This window comes from Colletotrichum truncatum, assembly GCF_014235925.2.
Source record: "Colletotrichum truncatum strain CMES1059 chromosome Unknown Contig_0001, whole genome shotgun sequence".
Classification (NCBI taxonomy): Eukaryota; Fungi; Ascomycota; class Sordariomycetes; order Glomerellales; family Glomerellaceae; genus Colletotrichum; species Colletotrichum truncatum.
This window is the reverse complement of record NW_027222398.1, coordinates 4,848,399-4,868,758: the sequence shown is the minus strand read 5'-3', so window position 1 is coordinate 4,868,758 and position 20,360 is coordinate 4,848,399. Positions and strand designations below refer to the sequence as shown.

The following is a 20,360-nucleotide window of genomic DNA, read 5'->3' as shown; positions in this document are numbered from 1 at the left end:
TGAATGCCCTTTACAGATCTGACTGGATACGCACCGTGGCAAACAACTAACGAACTCATATATCATTTCGGAGAAATGCCAGCGTTTGAAACATTCTGAACGTGACTGCTTCTCAAAGCAGATCAGCCCAAGCCCGGCGGTGCACATCACCGACAAAAAACACCAGCGATATAGTTGAACTGATGTCATGGATCCGCTCAAACTATCCCAAAGGCTCTGATATTGCCTTTCTCGGCGGCATGAACGGCCGCCTCGGCCATGGCTCCAGACGCAGCTATTCCTTGACATTGCTGCAATCCGAGACTGCTCATCCTCCGAGTTGATTGGTCCTGGTTTCCGAAGGGAACATCACATTCCTCTCGGAGGCTGAGAATCACAGGATTCAGGTTGGTGAGATCAGTGGGCATAACATGGGGACGCAAATGGGTTTCTCCCCGTATCGAGTTCGGCCGAGTGACAACGGCGGGCCTGGGACGAGACTTTACGAATATTTGGCACCTGATGGATAGCAATGTAGTCTGCCAGACCGCTTTCATGCTTGAAAGTAACATCACCAATTTTTTTCTTCTTAATTACCCAGAGCTAAGAGAAGAATTAACAAGATGCTTAGATTTGGCCTTTCGTTGCCAGACACCGCGAATGTCGCTTGTGCAGTGCATCTTAGGTGGGTATGCTCAAAATCCCACTTTATTTCTCCATAATCACCTTCTACATTCAACAACCTAGGTACCTTAAAATGCTATAAGCACACCAAGGGTACACCTTTATTAAACAACTATTTGCAGTTCAAATAGGTTCACTAAGCGTTAGCAATTTATCTCTCATGGCGATTATTTGCAGGACTTTCGGGCGCATGATGACAGCGTGGTAGAAGACAATTATGATCAATTTCTTTAGGGGAATAGTTTCGTAAAATATGCGCTTAAAGTATGTACGCCACAGTTTCGGTATCACAATCTTATCACCAGTTTACTGATAATCCCAAGGGTCATCACCCCAATCATCTCCTGAATAATCGACAGCAGGCTTCTTGGCCCATTTATCATTGACTTTAGGGGCCGTGTTTGCTGGGACAGGAGCAACAGTAGCCGTCGTCTGGCGTTTGGAAAATAGTGGCGCCACAGTCAGTTCTTGGTCCATCGAATGGCTCGCTTTAACCTCCTGTGGTGGCGCTACTGGTGTCGCCTGGACGCCAGAGCTTTGAGTTGTTGCAACTCGAGATGGCAGTTGATGCTGTCCCGTCGAGTTATTAGGCTTCTCAACTGTCACCAGCTGCGGCTTCAAAACGGGCTGTGCCTGAGCCTCAGACACATCCACGGTTGAAACTGATATGGCAGAAACAGATGCGGCATCTGACATGTTGTCTATGGCCTGATGATCATTTGGCATTCCCAGAGCTGGTGCCAGGCCACCAGGCGGCAAATCCGCTGTCTGCTGGGTTATAAATTTGCCGCTATCCGGTAGCTTTGGTATCTGTGGCTCAGACGCTACCGGAGGCGGCAAAACAATTTGTTTTTGTTGATGCGTTATCTGAGGAACCTGGCGGCTGGGCTGCTGAGAAAGACTTGGGCCTGGGCCAACTGGCATGCTCAGTGGAGTGACATGTTGTTTAGGGGCTTCCTGCAGCGCTGACGAAAATGCCTTTTGTTGCGGTGCAGTCTGAGAAACTTGGTGATCCGTCGGTTGCGGAGGGAAACTGTGAACCGGATTGCTTGGCATGTTTTGGGGCTGAGAGTATTGCTTGGGGGCTTCCTGTAAACCCGAAGTGGCTGGTGGTCCCCGCTGTTGTGTCTGAAAACTTTGGCGATCGTTGACTTGCTGAGGAGAATTCCGCGGCTGAGCTGAACTACTAAACGGTATACTCTGGGGATGTATCTGTAGCTTTAGGGTATCTTGCGGTATCGACACAACTGGGGCTTGTTGTTGTCTCGCCTGGGGAACATCATTAGATTGCCGGGAGAGATTGTGACCGTGATCTGGCCCGTTCTGGAGGCTTTGAGACCCAGGAGATGTCAGGTCAGGAACTGGGGGTCGGCTTTGGTGAAACATGGCCGGTGTTGGCGGATTTGTGTTAGCCTGGTTGGCCTGTTGCGGTGCGATCGTCGCAGGCCTCATGGCATTTACTGGGGAGTTGTGCCACTGGCCGCTTTGTCCTGGGGCCACGTTATTAGGTGAATGCGGCAATACGGAAAATGTCTGGTTTGGGGGTGGTGGCTTTTGGAGCATTGTTGGTTTGCCAGCGCCCTTCATAAACTTGGATAACCAGCTTCCTTTCTCTTTTTCCTTTGCTGGCTGTTGCATGACTGGAAATGCTGAACCAGGATTCATTGCATGTTGAGGAGACTGAACACTATTGATCGGAGATTGGAAAGGGTTGGTCTGTATAGGGGAGTATGTCTGGCCAGCTATGGCAAGAGCTGGTGAGAATGGTTGCTGTAACTGCTGAGGCGGCCTGTTTGGTTGGTGTACGAGTCCTTGGGTCGCCAGATGTTCAATACCCTTCCCGTTGGGTGACTCGGCTGACGACGGATATTGAGACGATCCTGTGGACGATCGTCTAGCACTGCTTGGGGAATGACGATGAGGATCTTTGGTAGTTTGAGATGCAACTCTGACTGGCACACTGCTTGTGGGATGATCGTTGTCACCGTGCTCCTGAATTGGCTGAAGAAGGTGTCCTGGAGTCCTAGGGCTCATGGGACCGAAGAACTGTTGCGATGGTGGAGTGACCGTGGGACGTTGTGGACGTTCTGACGCCTGCTTGGTGGCCTTGGGTCCGGGCTGAAGTGGATGGATTGATTGCGGTGCGTGTTGAGATCCGGCGGACGACTGAGATTGAATGGGCTGCGCCGAATGCGGTCTTGAAATACCGTAACCCAATTGGTATGCCTCTTTCTGATGCTGAGAACTGGGATATACCGATCCGTGTTGTTGGAACTGAGACTGTTCAAAGACGGGTTGCGCCGCAGGATCATTTAGCTGTCCTGTAGGTAACGAATGACGACGATTCGTAGGTGACTGTGAAGCTCCAACAAGGTTCTGGATAGTGCGATTACCTGGCATCATTGATAGTGGTGGTTGGGAATTGTTGCCTGGAGGTCCAATTGGGACCTTCTTTGGAATTGCCGGAGGGCTTTGAACATCACTGAGGTCTGCAGGTTGCCTAGAAGCCATGGGTTGTATCGGAGCTGGAGGTGAAGTCGGAGTTGGTCCTGAGAAAGATGCAGGCCGCGATCCTGGATTGTTAAGATGAACATGGGAGTTGCCCCCTTCAGATGCGGATGGAAACCCGTTGACGTTGGCGCCTTGGAAGAAGCCTGAGGAGGGACGTCTTCCTCCAACCTCCAATGGCGACGGCGTTTGCAGAGGCTGCCCCGACGACTGACTTCCCGTTGGTGGTCCCAGTGAGGAAACCTCACTTGAAGCGAAGGAGGTTTGCCGTGGTAGACTACGATCCGGTGGCAGAGATGGGCCTGGCTGCTGTATTTCCTGGTCCGCCCCTGACGGAGAACGCCCCTGCATGAAATCCATTGCAGATCGAGGCCTAGCAGCCATTCTGGACACTACCGAAGACCCCACAGCCACGGCAGCATTATCTTCAGTGCTCGCTACGACACGCGGTTGTCCAGGAATAAGGGCAGCTGGTCCCTGTACGCCACTAAGGTGCGGTGGCGCATCAGAGCTCGATCGCGGGCGAATGGTAGCTGGAGGAGACTCCAACTGAGTTAGGCTACCAGGCTGCTGCCCAACATCGCCTTGGGCTTGGGGACGCTGGAGAAAGTGAGGCAAGCCGGGCGCTCCCGGTGAGGTTTTGTATGTAGCTGTCTGTGACGATGTGTGGGATGCCGGCTGCCGTTGTTCAGATAAGGATTGTGTTGGAGCCGTTTCAACTCGCTGAATGGCAGGCCGAGGACCCATCAACTGCTGGCCAGGGGCTGGAGTAAGTGAATGGGGGATGGACCCAGATGGTGCCGTCGCATCCAGTTGAGTTCCGCGCGGTTGCTGGACCTGCTTCGCAGCTAATCCTGGTTGGAAAGCTAAATATTGCCCTTTTCTAGGCGGAGTTTGGTTCAAGCCCCCATTTTGGAAATGGGTCTTAGTTGGAGCAGCAAGAGGCGCGACAACATCCTTTCCCTGAGTGTGAGAACTGTCAGAAGACAGAGGCGGCTGAGGGCGGCCTTGTGGAAATCCACTTGCTGGCTTAAGCACCGAGGGTATGTGCTGTAGAGGCCCGTGTGTAGGCTGCCCAGCTGCGTTGGCTGCCCCGCTAGGCAAAATTGTTGGTTCCGTTTGTGTTCGTGGAATATCAGGTCGCGTCGAATTGTTAGGTTGCTGAACGGGAGGCTGTGCGCTTTCAAGTGGATGTTTTGGTGGCACCACAGGAGGTTGCAGAATGGAAGGCATGTTTGAAGTCTCGTAATTCTGGCGTGTACCCATCATCAATGATGCTTCTCTTGCCAACGAGTTCCTGTGCTCTCGGCGACTAGAATCAGGGTCTCTCTTCAATTTCTCGGAGGCAACGGTAGGTACAGCACCGGGGACGTATGGCTGGTATTTGCCTTGCTTCTCTCCTGCGTTTGAGGGCTTCCGCCTGATGGCAAAAGTCTCGTTGGTTGATACTTCGGATGATTTCTGAGCCTGAGGAGCCCTGGAATCTGGAAGTGAATCATTGGGGACGGGCTTCGGTGGAAAAGGCCCGGCTTTCGACTCAGGAGTATGTTGTGCTGATTTAGTAGGCGAAGAACTCTGAGGTCTGGACCCCGACCCAAAAGTAGCGCCGTACAGGGCCTGATCAGTCATGTTGGTTTGATGTAACAATTCATGAGTTGATGGCACAGGCGGGCTAGTGTCTGAAGGGCTGGTGCGTTCGGGCAGCTCAGCTATGCCAATGTCCACGATTTGAGTTTCTATTGGTGCTAAGACAGCATTATCACCCATCTCAACAGGGTCGGGGTGTATCTCAATATGAGCGGGTGCCGTATGCTCTGTAGCCATTTCGGCCATGATGCCGACAGGGTCCCAGGGCGGGGAGTGTACAGCATGAGGCGGACCGGTAAGCGGGGGAAGCTCTACACGCGGCTTTTCAACGGAGTCGAGAAGTGGGACTCCAGGAGATGACGCATCTTGGTTTGTCTGAGGAAGATCTTGAGTGCTAACGGTGAGCACCGGCTCTGTAGGAAGCTCCTTGGCAACGGCCTCCGGGACAACGGCCGCTTCACGAACGGGAAGGCTGTTGGCCACGGATGGCGTGTTTGACTCACTTTGGAGGGGCGATACACCTGTCCTATCTGCAGTCGCATCAAGCAGGGTCTTGTCCTTGTTCTCATCTTGTACGCCGTTGCCTTTACTTTTGCGCCTATCTTTGGGGATTTCATCTCTTTCGTCTTCATCGGCCAAAGGACTGACATCGGTGTAAGCACCAGGACCAAGATACATCAAATTCTCAGGCTGGTAGTAAAAGTCCTCTCCATCATCGTCGTCGATGCCGGGGCCACCAAACCCACTCCTGTTCATACCAAAGTCAGCCAGCGGGCCCCCAGTTGCCCGCATTTTCGACTTAGGATCGGGATCGAGCGTCGTTCGTCTCTTGACCTGCTGCTGACTTTCTAGCTTCTCTTCGGGTGCGAGGTCAGGTATTGGTGAAAGGGCGTCGAAATAATCGGGGAACTCGTCACCCTCTTTGGGGAAGTGAAACTGGACATGGCCATTTGGCTTGTAGCGATAAAACCAGCGTTTGCCATCGTAGTCCCATTCCCAGTTAGGCGGAAGACCCGACATTGTTGCGAGTCGTCAGAGCTGAAGAGATCGAGTACGACGGCCCTGTTTAGGTAGAGAGGTTTCGCGAATGTACCGTAGGTGTCTGGTAGGAGACCGGACCCAAAGTTCGATCGTAGGAGGCCAGGCTCGCAGCCTTGCCGACTGCTACAGCTCGCTGGAGCTATCGGGATAACTTGCGTTACCGTCGCAGGTGGTGCGGGGTCAGTAGAGTGTGCGGTCGGCGCGTCAAGATGGCATTCGTCAAGCTGGACGACGAGATTTCACCATGATCGCGTCCAAGTCTCTCGCTCTTGTTCAAAAAAGCGGTTGTCAAAGGGACAACGTCGCGAAGACGAGAAGGACGGCAATAGGAGAAACGTGGCGCAAGCCATTTTTCGCGACATTATTTGAATCGACAGCATGGTCAGGTATGGTCAGGTATGGTCAGGTCAGCTAGTCTCGATTGAGCTGCAGTGCGGCTGAGCTGCGTTGGATTGTCTCTCGTTGGTTGTTAGGGATGACCTCGGGTTTGTGAGTGGTACTCTCTGAATAAGCCCGGGGGGACTATTGCTGAGTCATACATGAGTTGGTCCTCACCGCATCGGGGTTGGGTCGTTATTTTAGGGGTCTTGGGAGGGGCAGCCCCGGCTGCTTCAGTGACGTCCGTGCGATAATCAGGGCAGATTTGCGGTATTGCCAGCAGCCTGCCCCCACTATCGCCGAGGCGGAGCTGCTGCATCCCACTTTATTTACACACTGCAGCTGCAGCGAAGTGGAATTCTATCTTCAGATGGAAAGTGGAAGTCAGCTTGGGACGGCAACTGGTCATCTCATTCAAGCCTAGGCCACATTGCTATCCTAAAAAAGACCAGACTGGAGACGGGGTGAGGGGAGTGGTTGCCTTCCCTGTCGCTGGCTCGACTCTTCAGTGAATGACCATGCTGCATGTAGCTCGAGGAAAATTCTTGAAAATAAACGTACCTTGGTTGGTAGCCGCCAAAGCACGTCATCTCTTTCAATGGTAGACGGTATTGGCATACCCCCTGTTCGCACTCAATCGAGGGGCTTCCTGGACAACCACGTGTTGAAGAAACAGACACTCACATTAGAGTTCTAGTGTCTAAACCCTTCTTCAGCAGCTGTAAGGTATGTTCATACTCAGTGTTCGGAAGTTATGTTACTCTTGAAAATACTCACGTGTGTTGTTTGAATGAGAATCGAGACGGTTATGGTCTACTTTCGTCACAAGTACGTCCCATTTTAGATCATAACACCTTTATCTCAGGTAGAGTAAAGGGAAATAACAGAGCAGCCATGTTGTCCTCCTCTTTCTTACGATGCACATACAGAGCGGGTGTTACAAGGATGTCGTAATTGACCTCCATTTCCCGCGCTGCAATTTCGGGGTAATTCAAATTGTGTACTGCAGTATCCGAGCAGTAGCAAACTAGATACTTCCTCAAAATGATGGTAGCATTCTGTCAATGACGTAGATATTTGCACAGTCACCTGGGAAGGTAAAACAACGCAACTTCTTGTACAAGTCACCAAGTCTTCAGAATGGCAGCTACCATTCGTTGTGAAACATGTACTTTCTAAAAGAGACTATACAACAATAGAAAGGAATGATGCGCTGATAATAAAGGAAGTCTCATACTCACTTCTCAGTCTTGCCATTAGTCCCCCCCTCTGCATGTTTGTCTTCGACATCCATCTTCACTCCAACTACATTTGAAAAACACTCTCTCAAACTACCTCGACCTTCAAATTCTGCTCCTATCTCCTCAATTTTGGACCTTTGGACTCAGACACTCTCGTTTCTTGCTTCAAATTCGTCGAATCTACTTCCAAAATGCCTCTCCTCAACACCTTCCAAGCTGCCACGGCTATGTCTGCAGCTATTATCCAACCAACTTTCGCCACAACCAATCCCATCCAAAATCTTGTCCTGGCTGATTGTGGTATTGGCACCAATCCTTTGAACGAGACTTGGTCCACCTCTCGACAAATGAACTGGTATCAAGGCTCTATCTGGTCTTCGTCCGCCGATTTGAGCCCTACGTCTCCTGACCTCGTTGTTGAGATGCCCTATGGCGACGGTAGGTACCCCTGGAGCTTTCATGGCGCCTCTGCCACATTCTCCAACGGCGATACTTGGTCTGCATGGATTGAGGATGGCACACCAGAGCCCCTGCGTGCCGGCAAAGCCATGGGCACGAAGGATGGTGGCACAACTCTCTGGTGCTACACCTACCGTGGACGGCCTGTCGGTGTCACCCCCTCCGGCAACACAACTTGCGTCTCGGCTTTCGTCTGCAATCACCGAGAGGATGGCCCGACCCCTTGGGTCACGGGTGCTTCGCCTTCCAATGGCACCGCCGCAATTACTCCACCGACAGACACTTCCTTCGGAGGCATACTGAGTGTTAAAACAGAGGCCAGTCCTCGTCGCGGTGTGTGGAGTGGAACCATCAGCCACTTCCTGAGCAGCATTATCTTCACCAGTGAGGGCATCTGCAGCCCTAACCCCTTTGCCAATGGCCTGAATTCGTCAGTCATAACCCGATGTCAAGGATCATACAACACTCCACTTAATATTCTACCGGTCCTTTTCAACGCTTTTAAGAATCTCGGCTCGTTACCTGGCCCCGACGGCTTGTTTGTGCACAACCACGGAGCAGCTCCCTTCGCTAACGATACCTCTGACGATACAGTCACCCTTCCCGTGACCTTCAACCTTACGGTATCTGACACAATCACTGGAGAGGTCAAGGGATACATGGGCTACGAGATGAAGTGGCCAGAAACGGCAATCGGTATCCATTGCAACGAATGCAATACCACCAAGTTCAATGAAAACTACAACGCAGCCATAGCATCAGCCTTCCAGGCCCTTCATCCCATTTACTCTCAAGTTGTCATCGAGAGTAAATGTACACTTGATGTTTTATGCTGGTAGGCTAGTTATGAGTTACCGAATGTGATAAGGTTTGCAATAAGGTAACCTTTGTTAATTGATTGGGCCGGGTATTCTTAGTAAGGGGGAACTGGACCTCGTGGAGCAATTCATGGTTGAGCGCTAGCATCAAGTTTGGGAACCAACAGTAAATATTAAACTTCATTATCAACCTAGGTTACAATGACTGACATCACAATCACTGTACTTTCCCTTTTGAGTCAAAAACCTGTGCGGATATGTCGGTTGCCTAATTTTGGCATTTTTGTTTACTGGAATCTTAACCCATCTGCGTAAGTGATAAGGGCGAAAATCATAAGTAGTTTGAGCATGTCGAACGGTTGAATGGAACAGGATAACGACGATCAATTTTTATAACAATTGTAAGGCAACTTCCTTTTATAACTTCTCGCAGTCCTTTTATGTCTTAAGTAACTTCTATAGCCGCCTTAGCCCCTACCAATCATGTATTTATATCGCTATGAGTCTTCTGAAGCTCTTCCTCGCTTCCTCGGCTAAGACCAGTCCCCATCATCAATAACAACCTCTCCACGAGCTGAAGCTTCAAGCAGCTCTTTCACTGTCCATGGTTTATAGGTGTAACCCTTTGGAGAGTTGGTGTTCGTGAATGGAGTTCCTTTCAAAATGTGTTCGGCGCAGGTATTGTAATTTTCATAGGCGTATTCTGTTGGGTCATGCTTCAACACCCAATCACCCAACGGACGGGTCGCAGACGCTTGGCTGTTCTGCGTCTTTTCCAAGTCACCAGAGTGAAAAACCTCACGAATCTTAAACCCAAGTTTCTGAGCACAAGCAACACGTTCAAATCTAGAGACAGTATGTTAGATTGCTGTTTCCAAGAGGCTGATGGCGTTGACTTGCCTGAGTTTGTTATGAACCTTGACACCCAGCGGGACGTTTTGCTTGCCAGCTACTTGCAAGCATGCGGCGAGAGAAAATCCATCTTCCCAAGCCATAGTAGCGCCGGATCCAGAGGTAGGCAAAAAGGCATGAGCCGCGTCACCTATTTGGATCACGCGGCCAAGAGGCGATGTGTATGTGGGTTGAGGGTCGCGCCACATGAGTTTCCAGTGCGTACAAACTCCTCCGGGAGTAGATTTAACTAGCTCATGTGTAAACTCATCCCAGCCGCCCATGAATGAGAGAGCTTTTTCCACGGGAATGTCTGGCCTAACCCAATCCTCAGAGGCTGTGCTATCACTCTAGGCCAAAGATTAGAATTAGCGCTTCATATAAGCTGTAGTCAAGTGACTTGGTACTTACAGTCTCCTTGTGCGTCAAGATCCAGCATATATCCTTCTTTCCCTTTCCCGTGACCATGTGTACGTCTTTACCAAGGAATATCATGATCCGCCTTTCAAACCCCTCATACATTTTCGCAACGACGGGATTCTTGAGCGCTTCCTCCACTGGGAAAGTAACTCGGTAGAGAGCAAAACCCGAGCTGATTGGCGTGCTCTTGTGTCCCAGCACGAGTCCCCAGGATTTGGAACCTACGCCGTCAGCAGCCGCAACAACATCCGCCGTGAGTTTTCTCCCGTCATCCAAAATGACGCCACCGTAATCTTCAGTCTCGAAATATTCGACAATGTTTGCCGAGAACTCAACCTGTATTCCTAACTGTGTGACATAGTCGTGCAGCGCCTGGTGTAAGCTACCCCTGTTTAATGCGATTGAACGATTATTAGGATCCCCTAGTTTGTTGACGCCAACAAGTGTACCGTCCGACTTGAACATTTCTGACTCGGAAGGATACATCGAGTCCTCGAGGGTCTCGAGAAAGCCAGGCCATTCTTTTGGTGAATACAGGGCCGAAGATTGAATGGCAATGATGTCGCCTGAGGGATATAAGCAAACGGGATCGATGTATTTTGACAAGCCAAACGTACCAAAATCGTCCAAGTCAGGCCGCTTTTCCAGTATTCGGACATTGTGGCCTTTGCGGTAAGCTTCAATGGCGAATGATAGGCCTGCCAATCCGCCGCCGCAGATTAAAACATCAATGCCGGTTTCTTTATCCCGTTTCATCCTGCTAGCCATGATTATGGTTTTGTCGAAATGTTCACGGGTGAGGGCCTTTGTGCGGTTTCGAGTTAAGGATGAGTAAGAGAACGGTGGTTGATCTAAGGGTATTTAACACATTTGTACAAAGACGTTAGCCATGTACTGCTAAGTAATTAAGCCAATCAGAAACCAGATGGGTTACTCGTAGAGCCAAGTCAAACCCAGTATATTAGGGCGTGTATCGATTCCCATCATGGAACGCGTACCCGCTTGAGTAAGGTAACGCAAACACCTTTTTCGTAGTCGTTGAACCCCTGGCAAGCAGGTATACTCGGAGTCCTCTCAAAGCCCGCCATTTTAACAAAGATGACAAATGCAATACAGCGGAAGATGTGGCTTGGCAAAGAGGCGGATGTTTTTTTTTTTTTTTTTTTTTTTATAGTATGCGGCCGGATTAGCTTCTGAGATCTGCGATCTTGGCCGGGTTCCTGTCGGAGCCCGCTACTCAAACTCTAAAGATCGTAGATGGAACACATATTCCTGCGATATGAGGGGTCTAAAACCCTGTTCACGCCCAAGCCGCTCTACACGTACGACGTAAGAGGTTTTTATACATGACTCATTTGTATATTGGTCTCCCTCTAGGCTATAAACCAAACATCGAATTGTACACCAATCGAGCAATGCAAGTCGTTCCTGACCCAATATTTTCACTTTTAGGAATGGGTTCCTAATTCTCGACTCATGGCGGAGTTGTGCTGCAACACTGGATCAAGCCGGCGGAGCTTCAAGTTCACCCTACCTCGCAATCAGATCCAGGCGCACTCGAGATTCGTATGCTTGCCGTGCCTTTAACCTCATATATGGAAGCATGAAATTTATTACGGGAAGCTAGCACAATACAATCAACTGCATCGTTCATCTTTGGCAGCAATATGGTTTGTCGAATTGCAGCGGCATCGCCCTCCTGCTCGTCGCTGAAAGCGAGCAAGCTGGACTACTTCCATCATTCAATCCGCGCACGGGACAACTTCGACGTCGTATGGATTCAGAATGTCCGTAATGTGGGAGGTGCGGGAGTGAAATTTGCAAAAGGCGGATTCCCCCCCTGGCGCATTGGCCGAGCACTGTCGTGTTCCCAAGCAGAATATACATCCGCCTCACCAGCAGAGGTTACTAAACGGCCTGACATGTGGGGGTTTCGAATACAATCTTGCGCAGTGGTCCCAATTAAACATGGTGATTGGAGGGACCGATGGTATGGAGCTTGAGCCAGGCGAGACATGGGCAATAGCATCTACGCCTCACGACTCGCGCGAACCTTGGGTCCGTCAGTTGTGGCGCTCAGTCGCAACATGACAGAATTTGCCAAGATGAGGGACAAAACTTTGCCACATTGCTCCATCACAAACACCAACTTGGCCAACATAGACAGTAACGCCGCTACCATAGATGTTGCTTCGGAAGGACGTTAGATGTCCATATCAACAAAAGTCCCCCAAGAATATTTCACACTTCAATCTTGCTTCAGGTCACTTCGACTCAAAAGCTGCATCAATCTGATGAGCGGCGTGACGGGTAGTCTGTCTTGGCTGTATCGTTCCTTGCGTATAAGGATGGTGATTTTGAAGCCAGTCATGAAGTGTGAGTTTGCCCAGATGAGGAGAGTAAATACACTTATAATGGCGGTAAAGGTGTCCGTAGTAAAAGCCGGTAGACTGGTGGTTATTATAAGTCGATCGGTATCGAGCTTGACAGTCGAATGGGATGAGAAATCTCGATTATGAACGAAACAAATGGAATGACAACATGTACTCTGTTGACGAAGACCATTTCTCTCTCGTTGGTTAACAGCATTGGACCTTTTGCTGTTATACACTTGGTTTATTCTCCAACAACATGTCGATATATGTTCGAACATAGCCAGAATAGTAAGTAGCGTAGTAAAGAGAAAGAACATCAAATGATTTTCTGGAGACTTGTGACATCTTACAACAGGTTGCAAAAAACTACGCGTTATTCATTGCGTTGAAGAGGTCTAGTTTGTCAAAGATCGACGCGGAAACCGCTTTGACCAATCTTTCCAACCGGATGTAGCATTATGAAGAATCCAGCAGACTGTCCGCCATTAATTCATAACATGACGACATACGCAGCCGAGCCAAGCCGAATTCAGGTCTGCTTGCACTTAGACTTTCGATGTGCTCCTCCTATCCGCCAACAAAATTGCTCAATCTTGTTAAAAGCAGTAATTATGGATATTTTCTGTGGAAGAGTAACATGCTTTAAAAGTCTAGTGAGATTTCAATAGACGCTTTGCTGTGAATTATGACTTCTATGAAATGAAGTTGTAATCTAGTTACAGTTGTTAACTACCTTAATCGGTACCTTCGTACTGAGGTGTTAGGAGGTGACAGCAATAAAGACAGCATGGTGTCGAATATATTTCAGTCTTGAAGGCCTAAAAGTGCCTGAATTGACGTATTTTCAGGTTTGGTCAACGGATAATCAAATCTCTGGGAGACCATGTAGACTCAGGAAGACATCACTGGGGTTAGTGATATTGTGTCTTGCAACGGAACCGGCAAGTGGGGTTGTGTTTCGTTCAGCAGACCACCACTCACAATTCCCACCATACTCTTATGCTGCTGTGTATTTAAATACGAAGCCTTGGTCAGCAAAGCAGTCAGTGCCTTCAGAAGAGAAGAATTGAGTTCTCGATTTTCTATAATAGTAGTTTTTGTAGGTAGATGTTATGACTTGCGAGATGCTACTGGCTTTGGTATTGTCCCTGGCTCGCCTGATGCCCCACTTGCCGAGTTCTTGGCACCGGATTTCCCGAAAAAGGCCACCGTCGGCATACAAATTTTGGCAATGCGAACACGTTTTACATTAATGGCATATTCATTGGTTTCCGGTGAAACCAGGGAACTCTTCTAGATCTTGTGTTGAAAACCACAGCCCCTGAGGTCGCTTACGATGGTTCACCTTACAGTGTTATAAATGTAACCTGGTGCCGCCATCAAGGAAACTCGAGACGTGAAACTTTGACAACACCCAAGAGCAGCTATCAAAAGCCGAAGTTACCACCCAGCGGCTTCGATATCGTACGAGAGCACTACGGAGTAGCACAATAATTCACAAACAAACTGCATGACATGGAAGTGTCATTACAGCATAGTGCTAGAGGTGGACCTAATAGTCTAACTGTAACCTTAATTTACTTTTAGGTGGGTAAATAGCATGCTTAAAGACTGAATCTAAGCCAGATTTGACCGATTTTGGCAAGAATCAAAAACCCCGTTACCCAGTATACGGGATCAAAGTGGTAAATGTCGCGTAAAAAGGCAAATCTCAAAAACTTTGATTCTACTTTAGCTCACTGCCCCGGCTGCCAAGGCTCGAAGCGATGTTTTCCAGTGGATCTGATGATATATGGAGGAGACAACTTCGGGCAGTGTCATCCGATAGGGTTGGCGATGGCGTCGAGCGTTCGAGTGTGAAAACAAACGGTAGGCCCATCCGACCTCGGTTTTCCTCCTGGACATGACTTCAGTTTGATCCATGCTAGTCCTTCTGACCGTATACGCTCGTTGCATGCTGCTCTACTTTCTTTTCCAGAGATCTCTACTAGCATCTCAAACAAACGCAACAGGTAATCAATGGGGAAACTGCTGTCCGCCGTAACAATCCTTCTAGCGGCAACGCAAACCGTATCAGCAGCCTGCACGAACCCAAGCATACGCAAGCCATGGTATGTCAACCTTGACAGTAACTTTAATGACGACCCTTTGGCAACTCACGCAGATCACTCTAGGACGGCATTAACGGAGGGCCAGCGGTCGTCTTACGTTAACGCGACGTTATGTCTAATGGATCCGGAGCAAGCTCCGGCCAAAGTCGGCAGCTGGGGCGCCAAAAGCCGTTGGGAGGAACTCCTTGTTGCACATGTAGCTCAGGTTCGGTTCATTCACACCGTAGTAAGTACACCAAACATGCCCTCACGATCTCCATACCTCAGGCACTGGGACTTGTCTAACAGTACAGGGTGCATTGTTCCCCTGGCACCGCTGGTACACCAAAATCCACGAGGATCTTCTCCGCAATGAATGCGGCTACACCGGCCCCTATCCGTAAGCACAACCTTGATCCTGTTCATCATTCATACAAACCCTCTCCCATGGCTCTCCCCACGGTAGTATCCTCTAGACTAACCGTCTTTCCTAGATACTGGGACGAACAGGCAGACCAAGCTCTCCGGCTAATCGAACACGCGAGCGTATGGGACCGTCCGGCCGCTAACACCTCAGCCGTAGCCGCCTTCGGAACTGGTAGAACCGACGAGAACAACTGCGTTCTAGACGGCGCGTTTACCGAATACCGCCTGGAAATCACGACACAACTAGAGCGAGTCCAGCCTGGCACTTGCCTCACCCGCGGCCTCAACCAAACCGCCTTCGATACCGTTTCGTACAAGAACATCGTGGAGCCGTGTATGGCTGTCGAATCAGACGACTACGCGGAGATGTTGAATTGTTTGGGAAACACACCGCATAGCGGCGGCCATCTTGGCGTTGGCGGCATCGTGAGTTGTTCCCAGAATTCATGGAAAAGTGGCAAAGCTCGGAAACGATGGACTGACTTGCTGCAGATGAGAGACCAAGCACGGTCCCCGGCCGATCCGATCTTTTGGCTGCACCACACGAACTTCGACAGGCTGTGGTGGGAATGGCAGGCGGCCAACCTCTCGACGCGGTTATACGCGATGGGCGGGCCGAACGTGGCGACAGCGCAGGTCTTTATCGACATTCAGCCGACCATTCTCCCCATCGAGTCCTTTGTGCCGCATTTTGGCGACGGCGGGAACGTAACGACGCTGAATCACGTCTTGTGGATGCCTGGTCTGGCTGAGAATGCCACTATTAGGGATTTGATGGATATTCGGAGCGAGTTCCTGTGCTTCGAGTATGCTTAATTGAGAGGAATATGTGGTTTCTTGCTTGTCAAAAGAAGATATAGACATGGACTGTATCGCCGGTGACGACAGGTGCAGGGCTATTGCCGCAGTGTTTTCGTCTTATTGGTCACTCTTTGCAATAGAGTTAGTTATCAGGAAACTACCTAACATCAAACCACAAAGACAGGGCGGACGACAGGCTGCTGCTTATTGTGCAGGTGACCTCAACCCCACACCGCTTTTTACGGCTGTTTTCTCATATCTTCTGTCGAATCTGCCAAAGACTTCAGAGTCCCTTTCCATTCGATCCTGTGCATTCAACTTCGTAACTAGTCATGGCAGCGTTAGAAAAGAACCCCAGCCTCATATCCGAGATCCGACAGAGTGAGATCGCAGTCCCATGGTGTGACGAATTCGAAAAGATGGTGAGCGGGATGAAGTAAGTAACGGCAAGTCATCAATCATACCATATCTCACACAAAGAACTGACAGATAACCTAACCGGATAGTTTCCAAACGAGCAAGGCCCAGGCGCTTCAAGATTACAAACTAGCCACGATGAAGAAACTACGGTCCTTCAACGACGATAGCATCACAGAAGACGACACACTCGCCTCGCTCAAGGCAAGGCGAATGACAGTGGCAGAAGACATGCTGGGGAAACTCGGCGCGAACGTAACCATCGAGCCGCCCTTCTTCTTAACATGGGGCTGCAACGTATTCGTCGGCGACGGAGTCTACATCAATCGCGAGTAAGTGCCACGCGCCTTGCCAGCTGCCCTGCATGCCCGTGAGACATTTCGAATTACTACGAAGAATGTACAAGCATTGCAAGGACTTAAGCTTGCTGATTAACAACTCAGGACGTCGATTTACGATAATGCCCTCGTGAGCATTGGTGACCGCGTGCTAATCGGGCCCGGAGTATGCATCTGCACCGGGACGCATGCCGCTGACATGCACAGCAGAAGCCGGGATTCCGGGACGTCGTTCGCCTTGCCTATTCGTATAGAGGCAGATGCCTGGATAGGCGCTCGCGCGACTGTTCTTCCAGGAGTCACAATAGGACGGGGCGCGACGGTAGCTGCTGGCGCTGTGGTGACGAAGAATGTGGAGGCGGAGAGCCTGGTTGGAGGTGTTCCTGCCCGCTTCATTAAAAGCTTGAAGGATAGTGATGAGGGTGTTCCGAGTTAACATGGTGCATACATGTACACTATTTATATATGAGAGTTAGAAAGTACGTGTCATTGTAGCTACATATCAACTGTCTAGCTCCTCTAAGTAACTGACAAGGCTACGAGGAGCCAATTTCAATATCAGATGTAAACAGCTTCAGAGTCACATAACATCCCCTCATCACTCAATACTCGAAATGACTTCAAATGAATCGAGATTTCTATTGGGTATTTACCCCGATTTCTGTCTAGTAAAAAGTCCCGTCTCACCTGCCCACACAAATTTTGATCAATTTCTTTCGAAACTCCGCCGACACCCAGAGCCCAGTCATCCTCAACTGCGTTCTCGTCGTGGGCGATCATACACAACACGTTTCTCTCCTCTGGGTTCGCTTCGCTATGAATTCGAATTACCAATACCAAGTTATATAAAGAAAAGAGGTATCTCGAGTCTTGTTGCAATCTTGGCAACGATTATTTGTAAAACATAAATGAATGTAAAAGGGACAAAGCGGTATCAACTTTACACGATGTCGTTGGACTTCGCCCTGCTGGAGCTTCTTGGTCTACCCCAGAACTTTCGCCGCTGAGATGCCGAGTCTTGGCTCTGTCGCGGATGCAAGACACCTGAGCTGCTGCTCTGAGGGGGCTCAACGTCATCACGTTCGCGGATGCTCTGTAATCTGCTAATGTGCGGCTGCTGGGCTTCCCTACGAGATTCGAAGACATCCTGGAAGTCGCTCCAATTGTCGTCGATAAAAGGAACCACACCTCGCGAATCGGCGCGAGCACGAGTGGCAACAGCTTGACCAGCGGTAGTAGACTGATGAGAGGTAGATTGAATGGACTGATTCTCGTCGGGAGTTGCAGGAGGGGCGCCGCTGGGCCCCGCCTTGTTGGAGGTATCGTAAGATGGGGGAGGGGCACCACCGGTCCAGTAGATAGGGTACTCGCGGGAACCACCGGGCTGCACCTGCCAAGGGCCCTGCATGCCAAGGTCCCGGATCTCGGCCATGAGCTGAGCGGCGAATCTGTTGTGTCTCTGAAGACGGAGAAGTTCATTTTGGAAGTTGGACTTGTGGAAGAAGATTAGGTTCATAGTGAAGGACTGAACTTCATTGAGAGTCTTGACTTCAGTAATGATGCGAGGCTGATAGTCGCGCTTGTTGTCAAGACAGAAGTTGAGCATGCGGGACTTGAGTTCCTCAATGAGGGCCGGGTCGGTGCCGAAACCGAGCTTCAACTCGATAGGGTCGGCGAGACCGGCAGAACGGCGCTGGTTCAGAATGAAGAGGGTGTTAAGCACGCTGTTCGGCGCCTGTACGATATGACCTTCCATCTTTTTGAATTCAGTGTAAAGGAGAGAGACCTCCGTGACGTAGTAGTCGTCGCCGGTGCCAAGAGTACCGGTGTTGCCGTAAACAGTAACGCGGTCACCAACGTCAAACGGATGCTTGACGAAGACGAAAATAATTGATTGAAGGAATTCCTGGGCAGTGGCCTGCAGCATCCAAGCAAGACCCAAAAAGCTTGAGCCAGCAGAGGCAAGACCGGCGGCGGCCGAACCCGAAAGAATAGAGATGAAGACGATGATGGCGATAACGACAATGATGAAGAGGAAGACCTTGTCGAGCTTCTTGATAACAGAGTCAAGATCCTTCAGGGAAGCAGCGATAGCCTTGCGCTCAAGGTGAATTTCATTGCATGTTCCCTCCATCTCCTCCATGGAAATATCACCGTTGAGATCCTTGTCGAAAATTCCGAAAGCGTGCTCTGCTTCCTCGGCGGTCTTGAAGGCGACCTGCATATCCTCGAGATAGATGGTGTCTTGATCAGGCCTCACCAGACTGCGGAAAATGAGACGGGCCAAGGTATGGGCGGACGCTGTGTTGCGCATCATCTCGTATACGATCTTTCGGGCGTGATTGAAGGCAACCTTCCTTCCAATAAAGTCATTGCCAACACGGGCCGCCACACCTCCAGCTTGCTTGAAGGCGTACCGAACGTTCTTACCCACAAAGCCCATGGGAGTGCGGGCACCTGAAGGACCACCGGTTTCCGTCGTCTGCCAAATGGAGTCCTCGCGAGCGATGCGCATCTTGGAGTGCTCGTACAAGTGGACCAAATGGTCGATGTCGCTCTTATTAGTTTCGATGCGCTGAACATAAGTGCGTTGATGGAAGGACGTGGCGATCCATTGGATGCAAATCTTCTCAACCCAATTCAGGGCTGCCAGCACAAAGATGGCAATAATGACCTTCCGGACGATGTCGATCCACTGAAGTGTCGGCAAATCATCTGGGTCTTGGCCATCAGGTACTACACGGTGGTCTTCAATGATGGGTGAGAAAGAGCAGAGCACAGAAAGCATCCACATGAACAGAGCAGTGTGAAGCTCGAGGCCCTGGCCAACATCCCTCCACTTCTTGTGGTTGCTGGAACCCATGACAATGGCAAGGCCGCCAAACAGGTGAGGAATGAAACTTGTAATCATGCGTGATGTCCAAAGAGAGCACCAGACAACCTCAAGCCAAATACCGAACCAGAGAAGGTAGACACCGGTTGGGCCACCGACAGTCGAGCTGTCGGGGTCCACAGCAAATTTGCCGATCAAGACGGGGATCAACAACAGAGCAGCTCCGGGAATCATGTAAACGGTGTAGCGGAAACAACGGGGGAACTTTCGAAGCCACTTCCAGACGGCAAAAGCGAAGGCGCCGGCTTTCTTCTCGGGCGGTGGCTTTGGCGTCTCTGCATTGGGGTTGCCAGCAAAGACGTCCTCAGGCTCGGGGTTATGAGACCTCCCCTTGTGCGAACGACCTTCATGCTCTTGATTGGACACGAGGCGCTCGGCTCGTAGGAGTTCGAGGTCATCGTTTAGGCGAGAAGCTTGTTCTCGGTTGCCCGAGAGCGATGGCGACATGTTGGGGCGATCATTGTCAGGAAGATGCAGTAGGTTATCGGTGTTCAACTGAGGAATCTTCTCGACTTGCGGTGCGTGATAATTGGGGTCCGTCGCGGTCTGGACGGTGTCTTCGGTGTGAGAAGAATGCTTCTCGTTCTCATCCGAGTCAGCACGGTCACGGTTCGCCATAGCGGGCGTGGTTGGGGCGGAGGAGCCGCAACTCTGGTGTGTATAAGTGGATGTTGTGTGAAAGTGAAGTCGTGAAGGAGTTAACAAGATTCAAACCGCCTTGCCACCAAAACCGAATATAACTCGAAAAATGGAAGAAATCGAATCACGTCGTGGTATATCGATTAAGATTTGGCGAGATGATCCGAAAGAAGGATAGTGTCTACCGGATTTTGATGGACGACCCGGTCGCTATAATTGCTCTGCAAAATGAGGGTGTCGCGGGTCCTGATAAGGATATCAGCTCCAAATGCGGAAGCTGGATATCATGAAACGGAAAGCTCTTCAATCAGGAAAGAGGAGAATCCAATCCGGGATGTATGAGAGAGTCCTTCCCTATTCCCCCGTTGGATGTGA

At 50.2% G+C, this 20,360-nt stretch overlaps 6 protein-coding genes across 6 annotated transcripts; 3 read left to right on the top strand and 3 right to left on the bottom strand.

Annotated features, from left to right (window-relative positions):
* Positions 1–969: 969 nt before the first annotated feature.
* CTRU02_201359 (uncharacterized protein) lies at positions 970–5,778 on the bottom strand (the record flags this gene model as incomplete). The annotated part of the gene is made up of 1 exon (XM_036726391.1): positions 970–5,778. The coding sequence occupies one exon, from the start codon at positions 5,776–5,778 to the stop codon at positions 970–972; it is 4,809 nt and encodes a 1,602-aa protein (XP_036582073.1).
* Positions 5,779–7,609: 1,831 nt separating this feature from the next.
* On the top strand, positions 7,610–8,716 carry CTRU02_201358 (uncharacterized protein; the record flags this gene model as incomplete). The annotated part of the gene is made up of 1 exon (XM_036726390.1): positions 7,610–8,716. The coding sequence occupies one exon, from the start codon at positions 7,610–7,612 to the stop codon at positions 8,714–8,716; it is 1,107 nt and encodes a 368-aa protein (XP_036582072.1).
* A 512-nt stretch (positions 8,717–9,228) lies between these two features.
* CTRU02_201357 (FAD binding domain protein) lies at positions 9,229–10,774 on the bottom strand (the record flags this gene model as incomplete). Its single annotated transcript, XM_070203835.1, has 4 exons — positions 9,229–9,541; positions 9,596–9,936; positions 9,998–10,572; positions 10,624–10,774. The coding sequence occupies 4 exons, from the start codon at positions 10,772–10,774 to the stop codon at positions 9,229–9,231; spliced, it is 1,380 nt and encodes a 459-aa protein (XP_070062417.1).
* A 3,626-nt stretch (positions 10,775–14,400) lies between these two features.
* CTRU02_201356 (amino acid transporter) lies at positions 14,401–15,713 on the top strand (the record flags this gene model as incomplete). The annotated part of the gene is made up of 4 exons (XM_070203834.1): positions 14,401–14,492; positions 14,556–14,718; positions 14,786–14,871; positions 14,966–15,713. 4 exons carry the CDS (start codon positions 14,401–14,403, stop codon positions 15,711–15,713), a joined length of 1,089 nt encoding a protein of 362 aa, XP_070062416.1.
* Positions 15,714–16,030: 317 nt separating this feature from the next.
* Positions 16,031–16,889, top strand: CTRU02_201354 (maltose O-acetyltransferase; the record flags this gene model as incomplete). Its single annotated transcript, XM_070203833.1, has 3 exons — positions 16,031–16,134; positions 16,205–16,447; positions 16,559–16,889. 3 exons carry the CDS (start codon positions 16,031–16,033, stop codon positions 16,887–16,889), a joined length of 678 nt encoding a protein of 225 aa, XP_070062415.1.
* A 504-nt stretch (positions 16,890–17,393) lies between these two features.
* CTRU02_201355 (mechanosensitive ion channel family) lies at positions 17,394–19,964 on the bottom strand (the record flags this gene model as incomplete). Its single annotated transcript, XM_036726388.1, has 1 exon — positions 17,394–19,964. The coding sequence occupies one exon, from the start codon at positions 19,962–19,964 to the stop codon at positions 17,394–17,396; it is 2,571 nt and encodes an 856-aa protein (XP_036582069.1).
* Positions 19,965–20,360: the final 396 nt, after the last annotated feature.